Consider the following 24039-nt stretch of genomic DNA (forward strand, 5'->3'; position numbering starts at 1 on the left):
ACTCCACATTTGTGGTGTATGTGCTGAGCTGTCCTTGTGATAAATGGTATGTAGGCAGCACCACATGCAAACCTAAAGTTTGGATCTTGTAGCATATTCGTTGATCATTCATACCTTGTGGCTAAACATTTTCAAGAGCATCATGGCAGCAATTTGGAAGGTTTTCCTTCTTTCAGGATCAGCCACGTACCCTTACATCCTCGCGGGGTGATAGAATTTTGAAACTTCATCAATTAGAGACCAAAATGTTTTGGGATTTGGGTACTAAAACTCCTAAAGATCATAACATTGATGAGGAGTTGTACAACTTTGTTGCTACTTATGATACTTGTGGTACTATGATATTAATTGGTGTTATGTTTGTGTCTGTTGATATTTTGAGGCCAGTCTTTTCTATATGAGTTTCAATAGGAGCTTCTTTTGATATACATTTTGACATTGAGTATTTCTGGATGTGCTTATATTGTACAATTGTGTTTACAATGCTCTTGAGTATTTGCACTATAAGCACTTTATTTACATTTGAGTCGGATGTGATTCATTCCAGGTGCATTATACACTTTATATGAACTCATTATGCTTTATGAGTTTTATTTGAGGTTTTCAGTAAAAAAAAAGTGCTATTAATTTTATAGTGGATTTCAGCATTGTATGTTTATTAATTATGTCAATTTAGCTGAGCTATGTAGTTTTGTGACACAGTACAAAGATGGCTACTGCGAGTGGATATCTTACAAAGTGCGAGTCACATTGTATTCATCTGAAACTGAAAAGGGACTTCCTGTTCACGAATCAGGACCTGAAATATGTATTCTTTTGTGTGATGAAGAACCTTGTGGTGTGAAAAGCATTGCCACTTTTTCTGTCTGATTGCACCAAAGTAAAAATGTATTGATTAACTTGGATCCAATATTCTGTGTGTTTTTTTTGCTTATGCTCAGAGTTCCTTTGAGTGCGGTCCTCTCACAGTTTCTGTGTCTGTTTTTGGTCTCATATAAATAAATATACATATATGGTTCTACAACACTGAGGGCCTCATTACATGGTAGGCGGCAAGGGTTTACCGGTACCGGTAAGGGCACCGGTACCGGTAAACCCTTACCAACTTACTACGAGGTCCCTTTGCGGGACCAGACCTTAACGGCTGGTGTAGACCAGCCGTTAAAGTTGGGAGCCGCAAAAGGACCTTGGTGCTAATTACGGTACCGCAATTTGCGGTACCGTAATTAGCTCCTTCCCCATTCCCATTGAGCCCTATGGGGCAAAAATGGGAATGGGGAAGGGCCATGGAGAAAGGGGGAATTACCGCCCCGCCCAGGGCTTTAAGTGGGCCGGGGCCTGCCGGGGCTGGGCCCCGGCAGGCTCCGAAATTTCGTTTTGAGGCGGGGCCCTGTCGGAGCCCACTAATCTCCCCTGGTAGCCCTGGCCACTACACGAAAAGGCATTTTTTTCTACAGCCTGAAGCTCTCACTCGTGAGCGAGAGCTTCAGGCTTCAGAAAAAAATGCCTTTTAGCCATAATGGTGGCGCCGCACCTGCGAGGCATCCCTTTAATTAAGTGATGCACGTGGGCCGGCGCCACCATTATGGAGAAAACGTGAGGCTGCTGGAAGCAGAGGCCTTGCTTTCTAAATACTGAAGCTCCCGCGGATTCGCGGGAGTTTCAGTCTTTAGGAAAAAGGCCTCTGCTTCCAGTGGCCTCACCCTTTCAGCCATCATGGTGACGCTGCGCCTCTCCAGCTGGCGAGGGGCAGCACCACCATTAAGACTGAATAGGCGAGGCGCTGTCCCCTGCCAGGCAAGCCTATACAAAATAAATGCAGAGATCAGCACCCTCTCCCCCATTGGGGAGAGGGTGCTAATCTCTACAAAAGGCTGCCTGGCAGGGGTGCCAGTAGCCCATTGAGCCAGGGCTCGTCAAGGGGGCGTGGCCTAATGGGCCATGAAGACTCCCGTTGTTAGGCCACGCCCCCTCGATGAGCCCCGGCTCGATTTGTAGTGCCACTTAAGGCACTGGCCCTGCCAACCTTGGAATGGGGTGGTAATTCCCCTTTTCTCCATGGTGGTACCGGTATGGTACCGGCGGCAACCATGGTGCTAGTAGCACCATGGTTTACCACATTCCGTGTAATGAGGCCCTAAGTGTTACTTTAGCTCTTGAAACCCAAACCCTATCAAATTGTAATAACTAAAGCTGGCACTATATGTGGTTAAGTGTCTACATTTCAGACTGGACTTAAATCCCAGTTTCACCACTTAGCCAGAGTGTGTGATCCTTGGTAAATCATTTAATCTTGTCTTGTCTGATACATTTGGGAGTCCCTATGGCAGATTCATTTTGCTGCTTAAACTGTTAAAGATAAACCTCGCTGTTTAGAAGACTACAATGTTGCTTCATATAATAATAATAATAATAATAATAATAATAATAATAATAATAATAATAATAATAATAATAATAATAATAACAATTCAAATATTGCACACCACAAGATTATTTGTCTCTTGTCTTACTGTAGAGGAGCAGGTGGACACATTTTCCATAACTCCCGCCCCCTCACCGCCATCATACTGGAACAGAAGCAGAAGGGCCCTCTGTGAGACTCTATGTGTTAAGCCTATACCTCATCGAGTGTACCAGAGACAATATGCACTCAGACAACCATTTGGAATGTACCCTTGCACTGAAAGTGTGGAAGGATGCAGTAGGGAAAGATGTCAGCACGCACCATTGGACATCATGGAGCGCTGAGTGAAACCTGACGTGGATAGAGTGATGTCATAAAGAAGCTACACAAGAACATGCCGAAATGATATGAAAATACTTAAGAGTGACGATATAACTGAAGCGATAAAAGAAACAATGTACGAAATGATATATTAATCATGAATGCTAAAGAAGACAAAGTAACTTGCGGACCAATAAGTATAAATACGCAGTAATGCAAGGTAGAAAAGATATTTAGAAGGATAGAAGGTTGCTATCGAAGAATATATAACGTGGCAAGGACGGACATAGTTGGAAAATGGACACCAGCTCGTGTAAATATTCAATTCAACTATCCCAGAAACCAATCAGGATTGCAGAGCCAGGAGAAGCTGGATGAACAGCTTTGTGTGCAAAACAAAGAGGAGTCAATGTTGGCTTGGGATCAAGGATGCTATTTTTAAGGTATAGCTGACAAGTACGAAGGAGGGCAGGCGGAAAAGCCATGGATAAGACATATTTCTTTTTGAATAAAGAAGAAGAAAACATCTTCAAGAGCCAAGTATTGGACAATTAAAAGAGCATAGAGTCTACAAGGTAGAGTGAGAAAGTCTCTAGAGGCCAAGAGAAGCAATGAGACCAGTATTATTAAATCAAATACCAGTAAATAAGAGGCTGAAATGGACAAATTCATGGTCTCTTCACATGTGACTCAGAAGTCGAAAACAAGGGCTATTCATTAAGCCTCGGATGAAGATAGTGATTTGCTTTTACTCCCTTGAATGTCCTAGAAGAGAGAGCAGGCTACAAGGTCAGCTACATATGTGAATCTTTGGCTCATGGCCAGTCTGATGAGAGATGATGGACTAATTGGAAAAGTAGGGAGTAATATGACATTATTCAAGCACCTGGGTTTTAGTTTCCTTATGTGCTGCTAGCTGTTACTAAAGTCCAAGGTTGGGTGAGAATGCCAACCAATCTGTCGGTCTATGGGGCAACTTGCTATACAATGTTGGATAGACCAATCCGCTGCCATTTTGTTTGATATAATCAGAATTATACGTATTTGGAGGTAGTTCAAGGGTTGTTTTACAGATAAGAGACAGCCAATGATGTGCTAACCCATATAAATTCTATAAGTAGACATGTTCCCCTAACCAATCCCTCATGCTACGTTTGATGGTTTGCCATGTAGGACGGCATCATAGGTGACACATGTTGGAGTATAAGACCTCTGTGTAATCAGGTTTGTGTGTGAGTGTGCAAGCATCCGTCTGATTGTTTCCAGTTGACCCTGCTTTATTAAACTGAGAATAAAGTAGTACTTTGCCATATTGCTTGAGTCTGTCCGGTTATTTGGTCTGAGATCTTTATTGTTAATTCCATCTAGCACAAACGACTCTTCAAGGTACTTGTGATGCTGGAAATGCATCAGAGGGACAGGGCCTCTGAATCCTTGTCCTTTACTGTTTTTTATCGTGTGTTCTGTCGTGTTTTCTGCCCAGGAGTCCATGTGGGACTCCTGGCAGTGCAGCTCTCTCTTTTGGTTTGGTGAACAGACCCATGGGATACCCTTATGGCACCAATGGGTAGGGGTACAACCCTGTGCCCCTAGTGTATGTTTTTGGGCACCTGTGGGTGGCCCACAGAGCAGGGTATGGGCTGGTGGCAGCTCCATGCTGAATTTGACAGGTGCTCTGGGTGTCCTCCATTTTGGGATACCCAGGCCCTGCCATTGGGATCAGTTGATTCCTGATAGGAAACAAAATGGCCCCTGTGGCCTCTTGCTTTCTATTGCCTGTTACCTTGTTTTCCCAAAGTCCTGGGAAGCCCTGACTCTATCCCTTCCCCCTGACTGGCTGTTGGGTGGAAGTTCCATATATGGTGTTGTTGTGAAGGCCCAGCTAGACTGACTGGAGCCTTCCCAGTGACTGTATGTTGTGGGTACCTCCTGTGGGTGGGACCTGGGTGAATGGAGTGTGTGACCAATATACACTCCTTGTTGTGGTTGTCTGGTTTCTGGCACGAGAGACAAAGACTGAGACAGCCCTGCCCGAAACTGGCCTGAATGCAGTGTGTAGGGTTGAATGGCTGGGTACTTGTCCCAATCCACATTCCTTGTTGTGAGTGTCTGAAAGGGAGGAGTGTGGCCTGAATGCACTGTGTGCCTGATTGGCTGACTGACTGCATGAATGCCCTTCTTTTTTTTTTTTTATTTTTGTATATAATCTATATTAGATTTTTACAAAAGGAGTTCTCATGGTTTCGTGCACCTGACCGAAGAAAAAGAAATATTGAGATGTTGAGAGTTGCACACCCATAAGTGTTTAAAACAATATTCTTAGTGTTTACACCATCCACAATGAAAGAGAGTTTGATGGCTTTACTAGCTAGATGTCAGAAATATCAGAGAGATGGGTAAACTTTTCCATGGTGATATTTAGTAGTTTTGCCGTCGGGGTTAGCCATCTGGTTTGGGCTCCTGTGATTAGGCGATTCCACCACATGTCTTCGTCATTGATGAAGGAGTTTGCGAACAAGGGACCAAAGAAGGCATCCCTTTCCTGTGCAAGCGCTGAACAGGACATCAGGAGATGTCTTATGGATTCTGTATTTTCAGAGTTTTTACAGAGGCGACATGATTTCTCCTTGGTGTTAGCTCGGATGGCTAGAATTTCTTTTGTCGGAAGCAGATTAAGACGGGCTTTCAATAGAGTTTTCATAGACCAGTTGCTCGGGTATTTTTTACAGTATTCCATAGGCTCTTTAAGTTTGGTGAAAACGGGTGGTAGATGGGTTAACAGCTTGTTTGATGTTGCTTTTTCATTCGTATTTATCCAGTCTAACCACTCCATTTTAGATTTTATTCTTAACGGGTTCTTGAATGATTCGTCTTCTGAACAGGCTATCGCCTGTAGGGATTGTAACTGGGTATCAACCCAGTTTTTGAGTAGCTTATTGTTTCCCTTACTGATTTCATCATTAATCATACGGTATATTTGAAGACTCTCTGGATCTCTTATTTTTCTGTATAGCTGAATCCCACTTTGTGCCACCACTGCAGCTATAGAGAGCAGACCTAGTTCGCGTCTTATTGCTGCAGAGGATGTGGATTTAGGAAGTCCAAGAGCTGTTCGCCAAATATGGCCTTCTAGTTTGGTCCAGAGCGTCGATGGAATTGTTGGTGTTGCATCCATGCCGTACGTTAGAGATGGGATTACTTTAGCTTTATAGAAATGGATTGCGGGTAAAAGACTGAATTTTCCGTATTTTCTATGGACTGCTCGAAGCTGGGATGCTAGATGTTTCGCCTTTGTCCATAGAGTTTGTTGCATCGTGTTGGCGTTCTTAGAACTGTCAATTTCCACTCCTAAATATTTGAATGTTGTAACGACTTCAATTTTTGCTTGATGAAGGAACCACTGTAGATTTTCTTTCTTTTTATTCCCCTGTTTTTGGAAGATCAGGACTTTGGTTTTTTCTTTGTTTATCTCCAAGTTGTTATCCTTAGTGTATTGGGCAAGATTGTCGAGTTCTCGCTGAAGTCCAACCTGCGTATGGTCCAAAATTATCAGGTCGTCGGCATATAGAAGTCGGCTGACCCCTACGTTGCCCACTTTGGGTGGAAATGCCCTGATCGAATCCTGGGAATCTTTAAAGTCGCCTAAGAAGGATATAAAGAGTGCGGGGGCCAGCGGACAACCCTGTTTTACTCCACGATGAACGGGAATTTGATCTGATAGGAGTCCTTGATTGTTCAGGCGAACGGCCACCCTGGTGTTCGAATGAAGGGCGATTATAGGGTCCAGGATATCTTCAGGACAACTCCACGCTTTCAATTTCTTCCACAATTTTGACCTATCCACTCGGTCGAACGCCTGGGAAAGGTCGACGAATGCTAGAAAAACTCTAGGTGCTCCCGACAATACTTTATCTTTGATGATGCTCAAGATCATTATGTTAGCTGCCGTGCTTGCGTTTTTTTGAAAACCAGTTTGCAGTGGGTCTGCCGAGGGGGATAGCCTTGCCCAGTTCTGGAAGTGATTCAAAAGCATAGTGGCGAAGACCTTGCCTATAACGTCCAACAAGGCTATAGGACGATAGTTCGTAGGGTCCTCCCTAACACCCTTTTTGAAAATCGGAACGATGATCGCCTGGGTCCAGGAGTCTGGTATTATCCGTTGATCTCTGCAGTCCTTGAAGATTAGGCTCATTACTGCGGCCCAGTCGTCAATGTTTTGCTTAAGGTCCGAGTTTGCTAGCCCGTCCGGACCTGGGGCTCGGGATGATTTTAGTCTTGTGATGTTTCTTTTTATCGCGTCTTCGTCAGAAAGATCCACCCAGTTTCTCACTGGTAGTTGCTTTATAGGGGTGGTGATTGTTGGGGGTGCCTCAAAAAGATCGGTGAAATGTTCGACCCAATTTTTTTCAGCGACTGAGTTGGTCATAGCAGCTTTTGGATGATGGTTTGTTTGGTTTATCAAAGTCCAAAAGTCCCGCGATTTTTTCGAGGCTAACACCTTGAGCATGTTTTCTGCGTCGGACTGGTAGAGAGTACTCCGTACTTGTCTCAGCCATTGTTTGTAATTCCTCTTTTCTGTGAAGTAAATTTCCCATGAGGAGGTTGTATTACGGCAGCAGCTTTTTTCTTTGCTTTCCTCAGCGTCCTACGTTTAGTAACCAAGTTGGTATTGTGAACGTGATTGTATTGTAATGCAGAATAGTTAGGAAATTTCCGTGGTTTTTTGAACGGAAGAAGTAGTGGTATATAGCTGTCTCTGAAGGTTGCATCTTCAGTATCCATGGCGGAGGTTAACATTTTGTAGTTGGCAGTCAATGATTTGATATCGTTAGTAGACATACAAAGGCGGGTTGCCTGGGAGTTTATCCCAATCGGCGGTTTGTAGAATTGCTGATCATGAACGGCTGTTTTGCAGGTAAGGTTCAAAAGGTTATGGTCACTCGCCTTGGTTCTAATTATTTCAAAGGTGATTATGCGGTGGTAAATTTGTTCAGAAACAAAAATATAATCAAGGGTAGCCGATGAGTTGTCACGTTCCCATGTAGGGATCAATTTTTGGCTCTTTATTACGTTGGCGGCGTTATAGAGGTTTCTAGAGCTCATTAGTGTTAGCCATATTTTACCTCTTTTCTCTGCCAGAGTGGTGGGACGTGCCCTTCTGTATGATTGGCTGCTGAGTGTGTGCCAGCAGTGTGGATGAGAGACAGAATAGTATATCTGGGGACCTCTCACCACTGGTAATTGTTCAGAAGCGTTCAGTAACTGGAACTGCTGATCTTCGACGCCCAGCTGGAAGAAGAAGACTTGCTGTTGCACTTGCTTTGACCGAATCGAAAGCTGCCGAATTCGTCGAGGACTGACCCAAGAGAGGACCTGGTAAGGCGCCCTCTTCCCGTGCTCCGAGGGATCATCGAGCACCGCTACATCTTCGCTGAAGCGCCCTGGAAGTCAGACCATCGAAAGGCTGCCGACCCGAGACGGGACCGCCGAGGAGATCGAAGTGAAGCACCCGGACATTGCCGCTGTCGAAGTCCATTGCCGTCGACCAGGGTTCGCAGATTTGTGTAACCGCTGGAGGCCCGTCGAAGTTGTGTTGCCCAGCCTTGGGACCACTTGACGCTGTGCCGCCGACGACCGGAGCCGCCCGCTCCTTTGCCTAAGAACATTCGAATCGAAGGACTCCCTCGCCCGCATCGTTGACCGCTTTGTCCTGCCAGAGAAAGGTCGAGGACGACCAACGTGCCGAGGAGAATCCACCGGTGGGTTTCCCGCCACCCGAAGACCACAAAGACTCGAACGACTCGACGCCCTTGCTGGGCCACAGTTCCTCACACTCTTTGCGGTCCAGAACTATTGTCACCGAGGTGCCCCGCACGCCTCTTCCTTGCAGGACGCCGACGCTCCGACGCCGACGAGCACTGCTCGGACGAAGCTGCCGCCTCATCGACGCCGTTCACCCGTGTTCTCCGTCGGACGTTCGACGACCTGTGTCTCCCGCTTTAAAGGGCAGGCACTCAAGAAGGGTCGTCGATTCCCAGACGCCGAACGCTGAGTTCCTTGACGCTCCTCGACGCCTCTCGACGATCCGTGCCTCCTGCTTGAAAGGGGGTCGCTCAAGAAGGATCTGTCGACGCCTCTTCGAAGAACTCGACTCCACCAGGTACATTGGGGGGGTAAAAACATTATAGGAGGGAGTAAGACTTGCAGAACAATATATGGACTGGGCTTGTGCTATATCTTTATTTTACAGGTTGCCCAGGTGGGGGGATCTCCACACAGAACTGTGTCTAGTGGTAGGGGCCAGTATTCTGCCTATTGCTCAACCATCTTATTTTCTCTCCTCTCTCTATTGCTGGTTTCACTCTATTGATCTGTGTGACATTGTTACAGTATTTTTGATGCACTTTAATGAGATCTAATACAAAGGGTGGTACCACTTTAGAATTGTATATATTTGCCATTGTTGATTTTCCTAAGTACAAAGTGAGTTATTATGATAAGTGTACATAACCTTGAATATTGATTATATAAAGACTGTGTTCTAACCAATACAGTGTGTGGACATTCCTTTGTGGGGGCTTGGGGACTACACTGTACTTAAGAACCAGCCTCATCACCTCCTGAGAAGCTAGGCCTTGATTGCTCGACTATAGCTACCGAATAGAGAATCTAGGCTGCGGTCCTCTGTGCCTCCCCTCTACCATATAGAGAGCAGAAGTACAGACCACCCCCTACCAGTCTTTACAGTACTTGAGCACATTACTTATGGTAACTGTTTGTAATGTAACTTCCCATGATGCTATTGAGTATCAAAAACTGGTCACACCCCATTGTAATGTCTTTTTCTGTGACATCACATATGTCAATCAATGCATATTTTGGGTCCCACATGTCTTTTGCCATACATACCTCACAAATCCCAGGTCTGGTCCTGGAGAGCAATCTAATATGCCAGCGGCCTGTATGCATAATAACCCTACATGTGTTTTTGTCAATGCTGTGCATGTGTTAACATGTCATTTGCGACCAATGTTACTAAAAAAGTGGATAGGAGGAAAAGGTCTGTTGCAGATGTACCTCTTCGTGTAAAGTTTGCAGAGAAACCATTTTGTAAACTTGGCCTCACTTCTTTTGTGTTCAATTTTGAAACAAAGTGACCTACTTAGTCTTCATGTAAATTCCTCTAAGCTTTATTGGCATCTTCTCAAGTTAGGCAAAACAAAGGGGGGTCTGGGAATCTCTCTACCAGCACAAACACAGCCCAATGACCTGTTCTTGGGTGAATAACCCCATCTTCTTAAGTTACATTAGCTTAACTTATCAGTAACTGTTACATAGGACATATAGAACAGACACTGGCTTCCATCACCCAAGCAGAGGCTCTCTCACTGCCTGGGTTTGGAACCCTCACCACAAACACTCTATCATCCACACCATAACATTCCACATTACATCACTAGCTTCTGCATACACTTACAAGCACAACACAACACATACAACACATCTCCCTCGCTACCAAAGACACCACATACACACAAAGCACATCAAAACACACCTCCCTTCCTACCAAAGACACCACCTACACACACACACACCAAGCATATGACAACAAATGTATTTCACCATTTCATAAAAAAACAGTTCACATATAGAGGTGTAATGAGGAATGCTCATGTCAGAATGCACGCGCAGAGGCAGAGCATATTTGGAAAATGACGTACAGTGATCAATCAGGTTAGGTATGTGTTTGTGCGAGGGGTGAAGGGGCAGAAAAGGTAACATTCGCCTTGGGTGGCAAATAGCCTTCACCGGCCCTGCAGAGTGGTGCATATACTGCACATCTGCTGGATATTCTGATCTGAGATCATGGAGGCCTGACTTTTCTTTGAGGTGAGGGGATTCGTGCTTCTCTATTTGTGCTGCAGTCATCTGGAGGTAATTTACCAGTTGCTAACCCTCTGTTTATGTGGCAGTGGTGGTGAGGTTCTTTGTGCACGAGGGATGCCTCTTCTGCTCCCTCAATCCATATCTATGCACTGCCCCCCGCCCTCCCTTTGTTGTTTGGAGGATGGTAACTGCAGTGTACTGGGAGCTGAGGACAAATCCCATTTTCAATATGCAAGGCCTAAGGGATGTCATGGAGTCTCCTGCAATGGCAGATGTTCTGCTCTTCATCACACCGGGTTGTGGTAAAAATGGGAGCCAAGGATCTGCTGTAGCAGGTCCACTTCCTCATCCCTATCCTCTCTCCTTGGGATGCCCTTTTTCTGTTTAGTCTCGTTGTGGACTGGCCTACAGGGCACTCTGGAGATTTCCCAGTGGGCCTGCACCCCATGGGCCTCTTGTGTGTGGGTACCCTGTTTTTTTGCTCCTTTTACCTTCTTTGCTAGTCACCAAAATGTCCTTCCATCTCTCTTTATCCCCCACATCCTTTTGAAGCAAAGCATTTTTTTTATAAATCTTCCAGTATGTTAATCATCACTCTTAACAACTGTGTTCGATCTTTATTCTTATGTTAAACTACTTATTAATGACTGTATAGATGCAAATGTGCTTTAACATTAACCTTTTGGAGCTGTTTGCCCCAGGCAAGGAACTCCCAAGGTGTGCTTAGTGGGGTTCCACTTGTGTCATTGGATGGTCACATTTGGTTCTCAGTTCACCTCTGCTGCCTTTACTGCATATTCCAAACGTGGACAATGGCTGGGCATCGGCATCTCTTGTACTGCACTACTTTGATGGTGTCAAGCTGTCCGAGGAGGTATGGCTAATATGGACTAGAAAACAGACATGTATGATCGTGGTCAACAGGAAAATTGACTTCTTGTTATGATCATCAGCGGTACTGTCTTTTTTCTGCTCGTGATCCATTACCTTTCTTGAGTTTCAGATACATTTAGGCTGTGTGTATTCAGTAGAGTCTCACTATGGCGGTGATGTTTCTGGTGATCTGGCATACTGCCTGTCGCACCTTGAGGTTTATGATGAGTGCGGTCGAGAAATGTTTGCGGTTCATTTCAACACATTCCTGTACATGGTTTCCAGAAAATAAATGCCCCAAGGTCTGTAGGGTCTAAGCCTTTAAGGCACGATATGAGACACCATCGTTCTCAATCCCATAGCGGCTGGTATGCCTTTGTGGCATTTGGCCAAACCGAAGAGTGATGACAGATGTTGTGAAGGAATCATAATCATCGGCAAGGCAGTTGGTAGCACTCCCGACCATCAATTTCCAGCCTGCCATGCCCTGCTATCTGCCTGTTTCAAAGTGGAATTCGTATTACAGGCACAACAAATATTTTTGGGATGGGTATGTCAAGAGGTCCTGAGCTTGCTCTGCCAAACTACACTTCAGTGATGTCACCCAACGAGGGTGAAACATTCCTGGAGTTGCTTGTGGTCTCAGTCAGAAAGAATGTGACCTGCTACTTGAGGCTGGACTGCCCTTTTGGGGGTTTGATCTAACTCGCCATTATTTCACTTGTCATGCCAAGAATAGACTATGCCAACAGCATCTACGTTGGCATGCCCAACTACCTCACCCAAAAACGACAACAAATCCAGAACGCAGTAGAAAGACTCCAAAAACAAGAGAGAACACATCACACCAGCACTAGAATCACTACACTGGCTCCCAGTCAAAAAAAATATATATTCCAAAGCACTCTGCATTCTTAACAGAGCAATTCATGGCCAAGGAGCAGAATTCCTTCAAGAAATAATCTCTATCTACAGACCAAACAGAACCCTGAGGGCTAGCATTGACATAAGCCTTGAACACAAACATTATTCGAAAATGGAAACCTCTAGATCAGCATTTTCAAGCATCTCAATGAAACTCATAAACTCCCTCCCATGGGAATATACACAGTAGAGGGGCACCTGACCTTCAGGTAAGTAGCAAACACATGGCTGTTTAATATGCTAAGCTAATTCACAAGACAGGTCGCTGTGAAAGTTAGGCAAATAATTGCATTCTTTCCCCAACTAACACATACTAAAGCCCTCACCACTCCTGCAAACCATACTGAAACCAAATATGCCACATACACACAACACCTATAAGCCACACTGACACCAAACAGCCCCACTCCACACCACCTCCAAGAACTCACACAATAATCTCAAGAGAGCCAATGCACCATTTCACCACTGATACACAAGGCCTCCCATATGTACGCAAACCACTTTCATGGCCACCAATGGAGTACCCTAAGCGGAAGCCCACACACAGTGACCGCGTTTCCCAAAATGAAACTACCAACACCATGGCAAAAGCACTCCTAATCTCCTCCCACTAACAAACCAACTCCTCTCTTATGCTCATATCCAGCAGGGCACCTGGAGACCATGCAAATGGCAGGGGTGTGCACTATGCATCCCACATACATAAAATGTTATAACATAGCTTCTTTCTCCTTCTAATGCAGCATGAAATGCTGGCTTTGGGGGCGGGGGGAGGGTTACAAAGAGCAATATCTATGGGTAGGCTTTATTGGAAACATTCCATCCATTCAACTTTAGTTCTGCATATGCCACTTTGACATATGAGGAGCCTTTGTGTCACACCGAAATATCTAAACGCAGTTCAGTTGGTTCATGTTAAATAATTGGTGGTGGGGTTTTTTCCACAAATTAGGATGTATTCAGGCATTCAGACGAAGAACTGAGCCAAAATCAGCCTATATTGGCATTAGGATTGTCCCTAAGGGAACAAGCTAGAACTGCCTCTGTGTGAGCAGGATGGGCGAGGGCTTACAACTGCATCAATCTTCCTGCTCTGATTATCCCAAAGTAAGCTACCTTCCCTTTTTGATGTTTCTGTGTTTCTTACCCTTGTTTAGGACTGGGGTTCCTGTTGAGGTTCACAAAGTCGCGGCTTTGCAGGACAGGACTTCATGGAAGGAGGATTGCCCGATTCTCATGGAGGGCTTCTCCTGTGCAGACCAGCTACTGTCCAGGATAAGTGTCTCCTTTCTCTTGATTATCTGCTGAAGTAGCACCAGTCTTGGTGGCCTGAATATTGTGTAATCTCCTTTCAGTATCTCTTATATGCGATACACCTTGATGTTTGCAGCGCTTTCTTTGACTTCAACAATCTGGCTTTTTTGAAAGATGACCATCTGCTTACTCAAAGGCTAAGATGCATTTGGCCTGAGAAAGTTATCACCAATTATCACATGAAGATGTTCCCAGATACGCAAGATATTTCAGTTATTTTCCCATCATGATAATGAAATGATACTGCTTGTGGTTCATTTCAGGAATACAAAGGAATTTGATTGGCTGGAGTGCAAGTGTCAAAAAAATAATTAAATTAAGCTTTTATATCACGCTTAATGCCAGAGGCCAGCTTCTAAGCGGGAGATCATGTTTCAAACCCAGAATTCTCTATATTTTCTTGTTTCCAAAATAAATGCGTTGCCCCTGAGCTATCCTTCCAGCCATGTCAATGTTTTGATGATACTGATAGTGTTGATAGTGTTGATAAGATTTTTCAGATGCTGCATACATGTAGGTCCATGGTTGGTCCCCCACACAGGAGGTTCCTGAATTTGGCCTCATGTTATCAGCCATGCAATGACTCTTGAGTCCATTCTATAGTCATGAAACTGAACTGTGCCCTTGCGCCACCACCTTAACCTTTCTTGTAAATATTCAATAGAGGAAATGGTCCCCATTTCTACAGCCACTGAATTTATCCTGGATCAAAAGCTGGGAATTGGTGTGCTTGGTACATTTTTCCCTGTGACTCACCCAGCTTCGGCTGTAGTCCATTTTTGGATCCCTGACCAAAATATGCAATATGGGGGATGTGGAAAATCTGCATGGTCACTACCTTTTGGGTATTGGCTTTTGGGGTAGGTATGTGATGATGCAGCGCTGCCACTTTCCTGATGTACAGTGTCCTTTTGGCTGTTTATTCACACCTCTGTCATCATGTATCCTAATGAGCCTGATCTTCGTTGTTATGCTACTCTCTAGAACTATTCCGCTTTCTGTCACTTGAGGTTGTAACCATGGCGATGGCCTCATGACCTTGTCCCACCACTACTTCACTGTACCCTCTTTTGCCCTTTCCCTTTGCATATCTTGCCTCCTACTTAGAATTAGGAATGCAGAACACTGGCAAGCTCTGATGGTCTCCTGCCCCTTAGCCCCCCCCGACTCACCACCTACCTCCCCTCACATCTTAAACAATGTTTTACTGCATTGTTGTGCATTATACAACACCAAATTAAAATAAAATAAAAAATGGACTAGACTCTTGAGGCCTCCGACTGTGCAAATGCTAGACAGCACATCATGTGAGAAAGAAATGTGAGGCCAATTATAGATAATGACAGTACCTGCATCGTCAGCGGCTCCAACCGCACGGTTGAACGCAGTCCGATCGTTTCCTGACTTCGTAATACTTTCTGCGAACGTTTTCAAGTTTTCAGACATTGGATCAGTAACCCTTGCCACTGCCAGTGAGGTATTCAGAGCTTCTTCTGCATTCAGCTTGGATTGGTCAAAACGCCTTCTTAGATCTCCTGTTAAAAGAGATTCAACATATCCGGCATCCGACATTCCTTATTCGGTGAGATCATGACATTGCTTCAATTTCCTTTTTTGGACATATCATCACAAAGCATATTGTGGATGTTTCACTTGATGGTATTCCCTGATTCATGGCCGAATAATCATGAATTCACATTATAAAAAAAAGATCCCAAGAGCTGGAGATACTGATGACGAATTCATCAAAAGAAGCAAACAAAATAAGCCCCTGAAGACACGGATTTTCACTCAGAAATGTTCCTCCCTGTGCTATTGACCCATTTGCTAAATAGTGGCAATAGCTAACAAGGTGGTGTGTCTTTGGACTCTTCAGATTCCTCAAATATACATATACAAACATATTTCAAACAATATCCAACATTCGAAGATGTTTTAAATAAAAAGTAAACCAATTTTTGAAAGACTCCCATAAACTGATTTATGACCAGTTCGGATAGAACAAATATCCCAGAAACATTTGCAAAATTCATAAAGAAAAGCTCTACTTCCAACCAAGATCCCATTGAAGCAGGTTTCCATCCACCCCAGAAAGGAACTGCAGGGACACTGTGACCTTTAATTGAAAGTCTCAAGCGCGCTTCAAATATCAGATGAATTGTTCACCAAACTGCACAAAATGTGTGAATTTCCGTGAACTCCAAATCACGTGGGAATTCCAATTCTTCCACGTCTGCATGCACTGAATCTTGCAGGAGAACAATGGGATCCCTTCTAATTCTACAATCTACAACTCAGTTTTTTCTAACCTTTGCCCATGTATTCCAGATGTTTGAGGATTTTGACCATGCAAAAGCATGCTTTCTTTCAGGTTGTGCAAACATCACCTAGGTGACCCCCTGAAAGTACCCGGTTCCTACCTTGGTCGGGCATATCCAGTTGCTTGGAAATTTTCATCAGGTGTTCCAGAAGAGCATTCTTTTTGGCGTGTGCCACGCTGACGCGTTCCATGGTTTCTATGACTCCCAGATGGTTGCCTTGAAAGAAAGCAATAGAGATTAAGAAACATCATGATAGAGAATGCGTGTTCTTAGTTAATGTTAATGTTAAAGGACATTTGTACCGTGCACTATAACCACCAGAGTGGTCCCCTGACGCTCTGGCGGCTCTGAAAGAGGGAGGGAGAGGTGGGTTAGTGGGTGGAGGCTGGAAAAGTGCAAGATTGCACTGATGTGCTGTTGGCAGCCTCAGCCTGGTGGTTCCGTCGGCTGGGCCTGGGGTGTATGCGGCCGGTAGTCGTCCTGTGCTGATGTGCGAGTCTATGTGTGTTTTTTGTTTTGTTGTTGCAGTGTAGTGAAGTTCGTGCGGTTTGTTGTGCTGGAGGTTTGTGGTTGTGTTTGGTTTGGAGTTTGAGAGGTGTATGCAGAGAAGGAAATTGTTAGTGGTATTGGTTAGTTGTTATCTCTATCCTGGATTGATCGGTTGAGCTCGTGTAATCTTACACAACAGGGTGCTTGCACATCCTGTGCCTCAGGAGGTACGTGCCCGTTTTTGCATTCGAGGCCGTTTGAGCATTTAGTTGTCCCCTCCGTCCGCTCCCTTAATAACTTTGCATGCTCCTCACCCCCACCCACATGACTAGCGCTCCTGCTAGTGTCCATATTTCCGATTGTGTGGGGATTGATGGTATCTCGTCCGTTCCACAACCCTGTGGTACCTAGTTGTAGCTGTACGGGCGGTGGGGGATGGTAAGGGTTGGCTGGAGTTGTTGCCTCCGTCTCCCTGGGTCTCTCAGGTGGACCCCTGTGTCCAGCATCAGCCCTACTGGTGCTCAGAGTACTTCTGTCGGTTCTAGGGCTTGTCAATGTCCTTTCCTGTTGAGTCATTTGTCTTATTGTTGTTTCGGTTTTAGTCTCTGGTGTTGAAGAGCTAGGTTTTTAGTAATTTTCTGAATTTAAGGTGATCTTTGGTGTTCCTTATTACTTTTGGGATGTTGTTCCAGGTTTTCGCGGCTAAGTGGTAGAAAGCGGTGCCTCCGTGTAAAAAAAATAATCTCTGAGTCGAGGTGCCATTGTTGTGGGACTGTTAAGGATACTTCTTCTATCCCTAATTTATGTAGCTACGTAGGCCTTTAACTATTACGTTACATTACAATAGAATACCTAAACATTCCAAATACTATGTTGTCTGATTGGTAGAAGCATGTGCAACCTTCAGCAGCTTGTTCCTGGCCAACATTAATTCAATTCCCAGCAATTGTAGCACTGCAGACTCAAAGCACCCCTGTCACAGGAGGCCTAACAAGCTCATATTTTTTAGAAACGTGATGTTTTCACAAGCCCTACCTTTCCCCACTTACCACTCCTTGCCCCTTCAATAACTGTGGGCCTCATTATGTGTTTGGCGGCAATTCCTATGAAATTACCACTGACCTCGATTACTGTTACTTGCAATCAGGAAAAACCCATCCAAATAGAAGTGCCGTTGTTAATCCCCATTTTCGGAGTCCATAGGAATACATTGGGATTTTGGGGGAAATAACGCAGGTGGTAGGTAATTCCACCCTGGTAATTCCTCGAGTTTTCGGCACTGATGTAGATGAAATGCTTCTATCCAAGTGCCGGAAGTGTCTTTTCCACAATACTGCTAATCTCATAGTATGGCGCTGTGGTAAAAGTGGTGGTTATTTTGTTATTGCATTTTTTAACACACCGTCATACTCATAATTAGCTTTCATGTGTCTAAGACCTATTTATTATAAATATCCCATGTCAATTCTTTGCACACATTACAGGCATTCGGTGCACCTGACACCTCACAAGATTTGGTTACCAGTATAGAATTCAACGGGTTGGTAAAGAATGTTATGCAATAGCCATGCATTGCTGAAAATGGTACTTTTTTGTAATAATTAATAGGAAATCACCCACTAGTTTTTTTTTTTACATACAAAATGGTGGTGCATACTAAAATCCACTTTAAGCCTTGCACCTTTTCACCCAGAAAATGGCTGAAAGCACAGTAAATCAAGCTGCAATCATGTAGCGCTTGTTTTGTAGCACAGTATAATCCTTAGGATCTGTATTCTGATAGGATTAGATCTTCCATGTGATTCTGAAAAGCACTATATATTGAAAAGTATTTTTTACTGAAAGGAGTGTAAGCTCACATTGGACATGAGAGGCAGGACTGGCTAAAGAACAGGTTCCCCTGGCTCTCTATGTTCTCTGAACTCTGAATATCTGCTTGGACTGTGGGCCGTTGCCAGCTATATCCTCCCTCCTGAGCCGGAGTTCATCCGGGGTGCTAAAGCCTTTCTATATTTTTCCTCTGGAGATTTGCGCTGTTTGCGCAGCCGATCTCCTGAGGAAAAAAAGAACAATAAAAGATCTCTGTGGCGGCAGCTGGGTGATCAGAAGAGTGCCGGCACTGAAGCACAGAGCTCCATCCCGCAGGTAAGTGGCGATGGAGGGAGGGCCGGGGGAGGGGATCGGGTGATTTTGGGCTGAGCAGGGGTTGCGGCTCCTGTTGCCTGCACACATTGGGATAGTGGGCAGAGATTGTCTATCCTTGCCTGCTGATCCAGCCACCTGATTGGCTGATGGCCCTTCTTCAGGTGAGAATTGTCTTTCTAGTCTATTCGTCAGCATTCTTCTTTTTGTTTTTTATGTTGGTATGATCTTGTGGTGCGTTCTTATTTAAACATTTATTTTAACATTTGATTTTGTTTTATTTCATAGGTTATAGCACAAACCTAGCTTTAGAGCAGTGGAGCAATTTATGTTTGGAAGCCAACACTGGATAGAGGCAGTTTCGGACAGTAGCTCGGTCCTGTTGGCGGAATGGAGGAAAAATTTGGATTTAGACGTGTGGGAGGTATTGATGGAAGAGCCACGTTCTTAGTGTTTTACAGAACTGGAGGATGTTGTGGGCACTTCAAACCTGCAGCAGCATAGAGTTTGAGGTTTCAGTGTTTTAGGAGAAGGAAGGACTGTTTATGGGTCTTATCTTTATGGGCTGACTTTGATACCAACATTTTGATTGATTTTATATGGAAGGTGTGGGAGAATCCAGAGGTGTGGAGCTTAGTCTCCGGGAAAGTTGGTGTGCCATTCAAGACTGCGTTGCAGATGATGCAAGCAATCCTAAATAGGATCCTGGCAGGCAGGGCATCCAGTGAAGCTTGCGTTGGGAAGGCGCAATGTGGTCAAATTTGAGGGGCGCCTGTTATGAGGCGGCTGCAGCATGGTGAACTGCCTTCAGGGGGCAAATGCATGGCTGGGAGCCCATTTAAGAGCGGGTTTGCCACCCCAATAAGGGAGATCAGGAGAGCATGAACAACCATGTGAAATTCATATGGGGGATGGAATGTTTGATTTTGCAGAGGGTAGCGGTCCATAGAGAGGTTGTTTGGGCTATCTTGGCTATGTGCTTTTCGGATGAAGAGTCTGCTGTCGACAATAAAGCCTAGGGATTTGGTGTGAAAAAGGTGAGGCAAATCCTTCCAGTTGCATATCGTCAAGACACTTTCGGATGTGCTGATGTTTGGCTGGGAGACTGATGAAGGCAAATTCGGTCATGGTGGGGTTAAGTTTAAGCTAGGCATTCCACATCCAGGTTCGAATGATGGCCAAATACTCATGGAGGTGTGTGATGTTCTGGGGTCCTTTGCCTTTGAGTTAAATGTACTCATAACGACTGTGGGCACTCACACCCTCCTATTAGTAGGACTCTATATGGTCTATCTATGATTCTAGTCCCATCAATATATTTCTGACAAAGACAAATCTGCCAGTTCCAAAGTGGAAGTGGTCACTATGCACATAAAGCAGAATTGTAAGCTTTCCAACTCTACCCTGCGAGGTTTTGTGTTGTGTACATCTTTATCCTCTCTGCTATCCATTCTTACCTCACACTTGAGGCTGGACTAGGCTCTAATTAGTGGGTATGACCTAACAAACATCTCAGTGGACTTTGATTGAGGTGATATGACCCAAGGTGGTGGGAAGAACCCTGCCAGAAATGGCTTGTTGCCGAGGTTAAGGGTCGGAGCAAAGTGAGGGTCTCTTAACACCAGCAGCAGTGCCATTACTGGTCCGGCCAGCACCCCACCCAGGGTCGTATTGTCATAAGCACCCATGTAGCTCAAAGGTGGGCACTAAGGAGGAGTTTGAATTACCCCAAAAAGAATTACGCTGCTGCCCAGCGCCGCACAGTTTTTCAGAAGTCCGGTGTCCTTGTTGATGACCCTGACATCATCAAGGAAAAAAGTCTTTAAAAATACAGTGCTGCTTCAGACAGAAAAGGTAGAATTCTTTTTTCTTTTTGCACTCCCCTGTGATCTTTGCAGGTGCTAAGCGGTGAAGGAGGAGTGAGGAAAGAAAAGGAGGCCCAGGCTGATCAGCACTCAGACTGCTCAGAACACAGAAGTTCTGTGATTGGCTAGCACCACCTTCCAGGGTGCTAATGTCTGATATAGCTGGTGTTCATGGCCACCTGACTACCTATTCCACAAGTGCTAATTTCTTTGTTGATCATTGATTGTTTGGGAAATGATTTCTACAATTAAAGCATTGTTCACTGTAATACTGCAGAGTCAATGTTACTGCACCCCCCCAAAATGGATAAAATGCAAAGAGGCACAAAGTAACATGCTGGTCATTCTGTTCGTTTTCAATGCCACGGAGCAAATCAGTTTTTGTAAAAAAAAAATATACTTTTATTGAGATATAGCCATAAGAAATATACAATATACAAAAATACAACATCCATGTGAAATAATTTGAAATTGATTGGTGTAGTTCATAAAATATTATTAATTATTATTCACAGATTGAAACTATCATTTTACAACTTTATAAGTTGTGATGAATCCTGCAGAGTCCTCACAAATACACTACCTAAAGTCTCTTCCCACGTGGCCAGGGGAAGGCAGGCGCTTCCTGATCCTAACCCTGGGGGTGGTATTAGCCAGGAGGATCACCTGGGAGGGGAAGGGCCCCAAGGGAACACGAGGACTCGGTTGGGAGGGATGCAGTATTTGTCTTCTTCAAAAGGGAGAGATTTCATTGATGCCAGAAGATGTAATGGCTTGTTGTCAGAGTGAGGTTCATGGTGGTTGTGAAAACTGTCCTAATCAATCATTTCTTAGGAGAAAGGCTCCCATTCACAAAGCTGCCTACATTTATAGTGGTAAAAACTCTTGTAGTCAACAACAGAATGATAATTGTGGACATCAGAACATTAACATCTTAAGCTCTGATAAAGCTAACTCTCCTTTACATCTAAACCAATCATTGAGTCCTTTTAAAACTCCTTTTGAAAAGGTAATTCATGATAGAAGTGAAACAGGTACATTTGAAAACAATATTCAGAATAAAAGAGTTAATTTGAACATTGGGGACTTCAAGTCCCACAATGCCCAATGTACTGGGACGAGGAAGAGGGAATCAGAGGCACTAGATTGAAAGGTGCAGGCTTGTGGTTCTAATGGCTCACACCTGAGTGGGACTACTAAGCATATAAAGCCCCCTCAGGTGCAGGCCATTAGGAGAAGAAGGTGAAGTGCCTGCAGAGACTCCACGTTGCTCTGGTAGCAGAAGCAAAAGAAAACTGGAGACGCCGGAGCAACCGCTATTTACAGAGCAGAGGACTGTCCCAAGAGTGTCTCTAACTTTGATGGCCTTGAATGAGATCGCACAGTGTGAAGCGTTTCTGTGAAAAGCTTTCCCCCCATTGGTGGCTTTGAATGCAGAGGTTGCATGGTGGGAAATGTTATTTTGAAAAGCTTTCCCCATTGTATGCTCTACTCCGCCTGCCACTGCAGTGTCCCTGGAGCAAGGAACGCTCCTCTCCCGACTGGCGCGGGCCACAGGAAGGGAACCAAAGCAGTTTGCTGGGCAGACGTAAGCAGAGGAAGCAGAAGGCACTGTGGCAGCAGAGCAAACATACACGTATGCAGCAACTGGATAACCACCATTGGGAAACCCCAGTACGCTCCGTAATCGCCCACTGGCCATTAATGATAGTTTTGAATACGAAACTAATGTAGAGAAATGAAAGTGGCAGACTAAGAGTAACTTTGAATACTGAACTGACACAAAGAAGTTAAAGTGGCTGAATAAGAACTTTGGGAACAGACAAGAAGGATATAATTGCACTTATAAAGGTCAAAGTCATTGCCAAAGACAAAAGAGGGCAAAACAAAAAGAAGGTAACAATAACCACCATTGCCAAAGCCAAGAGAGGGCAATATTAAAAGAGGGTAACAATAACCGACATTGCCAAAGCTAAGAGAGGGCAATACTTAAAGAAGTTAACAAAACCATTATGGCCAAAGTCAAGAGAGCACAATTCAGAAGCAAGCTGATTTTAACCCCTATTGGCAAAAAGAGAAAGAGGCAATAGTTGGAAAAGACCCACACATTGTCTAAGCCAAAGAAGAGCACATGTGATAGCAATTATCATCATTTGATTTTTGTCAGAGTGGGAAAACAGAAGTGGCAGGAAAGAATCCCCCCGATAGAAAGTGTACAGGAGGAGAGGAGCATAACCTGCATTACATGTGGCAATCACACGAGTGGAACAAATAGCACCAATGTGTATTATATCTTCCCAGAAGAAGTAGTTAAAACCTATGTTGTTGAAAGTCAAAAGACTTTGCAATACTGTTTGAAGCAAACACAGAAGTATTTGTAGTAGTGTTAGGAGCTTTTAGTCCTGGCAGGTCAGTATACCAGGGCAGGGACTGTGTAGTGGTAGTCCTGGCCGGTTAGTGGACCAGGAAAAAGTCACTGAAGTATTGTGTTGTGGTTTTAAGGCGAAGAAGAAGAAGAAGAAGAAGAAGAAGAAGAAGAAGAAGAAGAAGAAGAATAAAGATCACTAAATTATTTTGTGAACTGTTGTGAAATCATCCTGACAAACATTGTTATTGACACAGTGTGGAATCATCTCGACATTGTTGTTGATACAGATACACTGTGGGAGTGTTTTGCCAAGAAGAAGTTGTGTTGAACTCTTTGCTACAAATGGAGAGATGAAGCCTTGTAATCTAGTTCAACTGAGTCCTCATTTGTCTGACACTACAGTTGGACATGATCCTGGAGGTTGATTTCAAAAACTAAGTCTCTGAGCACCTGGGCAAGATCCTAGGGAGTCCTCACATCTGGAGAGTAACTAGGATGGGGGAGTGGCTGGAGAATGTCCTGGGTAGAATACTCACACTGGCTATGCCTCCAGGCCGGATGTCAGATGAGCTCCATGTCTATATGAGTGAAGGAGTCATGCACTGTGGAGTAGAATGTATATCCCCCGTTGCCAGAGTGAAGGACCCTTCAAACATCTACATATGTAGGTTCGTCATCCCATTCTGTATCACTCTGGCAGCTCTCCTAACTACCCTCAATCTTCGACCAGATCTATCTAGATTCAGATCTAGAATGGAGTTGAAGTCTCCACCCCATAATATAGGTATCAGCGGTTAGAGAGCAATCATATTTAGGAGTGCCACATAAAAGGCAGGATCATCTAAGTTGGGGCCATATATATTCAGAAGGATTAAATCCCTACCTGCTAGTACACCATACACCATGACGTATCTACCCAATGGATCCATATGAACCTTCCTGTGTGTGAACAGGATAGAGTTGTGGAGCAGGATCATCACCCCTCACATACCTCTTTCTTTGCATGAATTTCCTGCAGAAATAAAAGCTTTGCTTTGTGAAGTTCAATATAAAGCAAAAGCTTCTGTTTTTTGATCGGATTCCCAATCCCCCGGATGTTCCGGCTCAGACATGTAAGCACACCCA

General features: G+C 44.4%; 1 protein-coding gene across 2 annotated transcripts in view; it reads right to left on the reverse strand.

Moving 5' to 3' along the window:
- Positions 1 to 24039, reverse strand: part of LAMA4 (laminin subunit alpha 4) — a 576642-nt gene that overhangs the window by 223263 nt on the left and 329340 nt on the right. For both annotated transcript variants that reach the window (XM_069607855.1, XM_069607854.1), the window contains exons 18-19: positions 16150 to 16266; positions 15079 to 15264 (exon numbers count right to left, since the gene is read on the reverse strand). In XM_069607855.1, the coding sequence (XP_069463956.1) occupies positions 15079 to 15264; positions 16150 to 16266 (303 nt within the window). The remainder of the gene's footprint in view (positions 1 to 15078; positions 15265 to 16149; positions 16267 to 24039) is intronic.

The sequence above is a fragment of the Ambystoma mexicanum genome, chromosome 4q, assembly GCF_040938575.1.
Source record: "Ambystoma mexicanum isolate Mex_15411 chromosome 4q, UKY_AmexF1_1, whole genome shotgun sequence".
NCBI lineage: Eukaryota > Metazoa > Chordata > Amphibia > Caudata > Ambystomatidae > Ambystoma > Ambystoma mexicanum.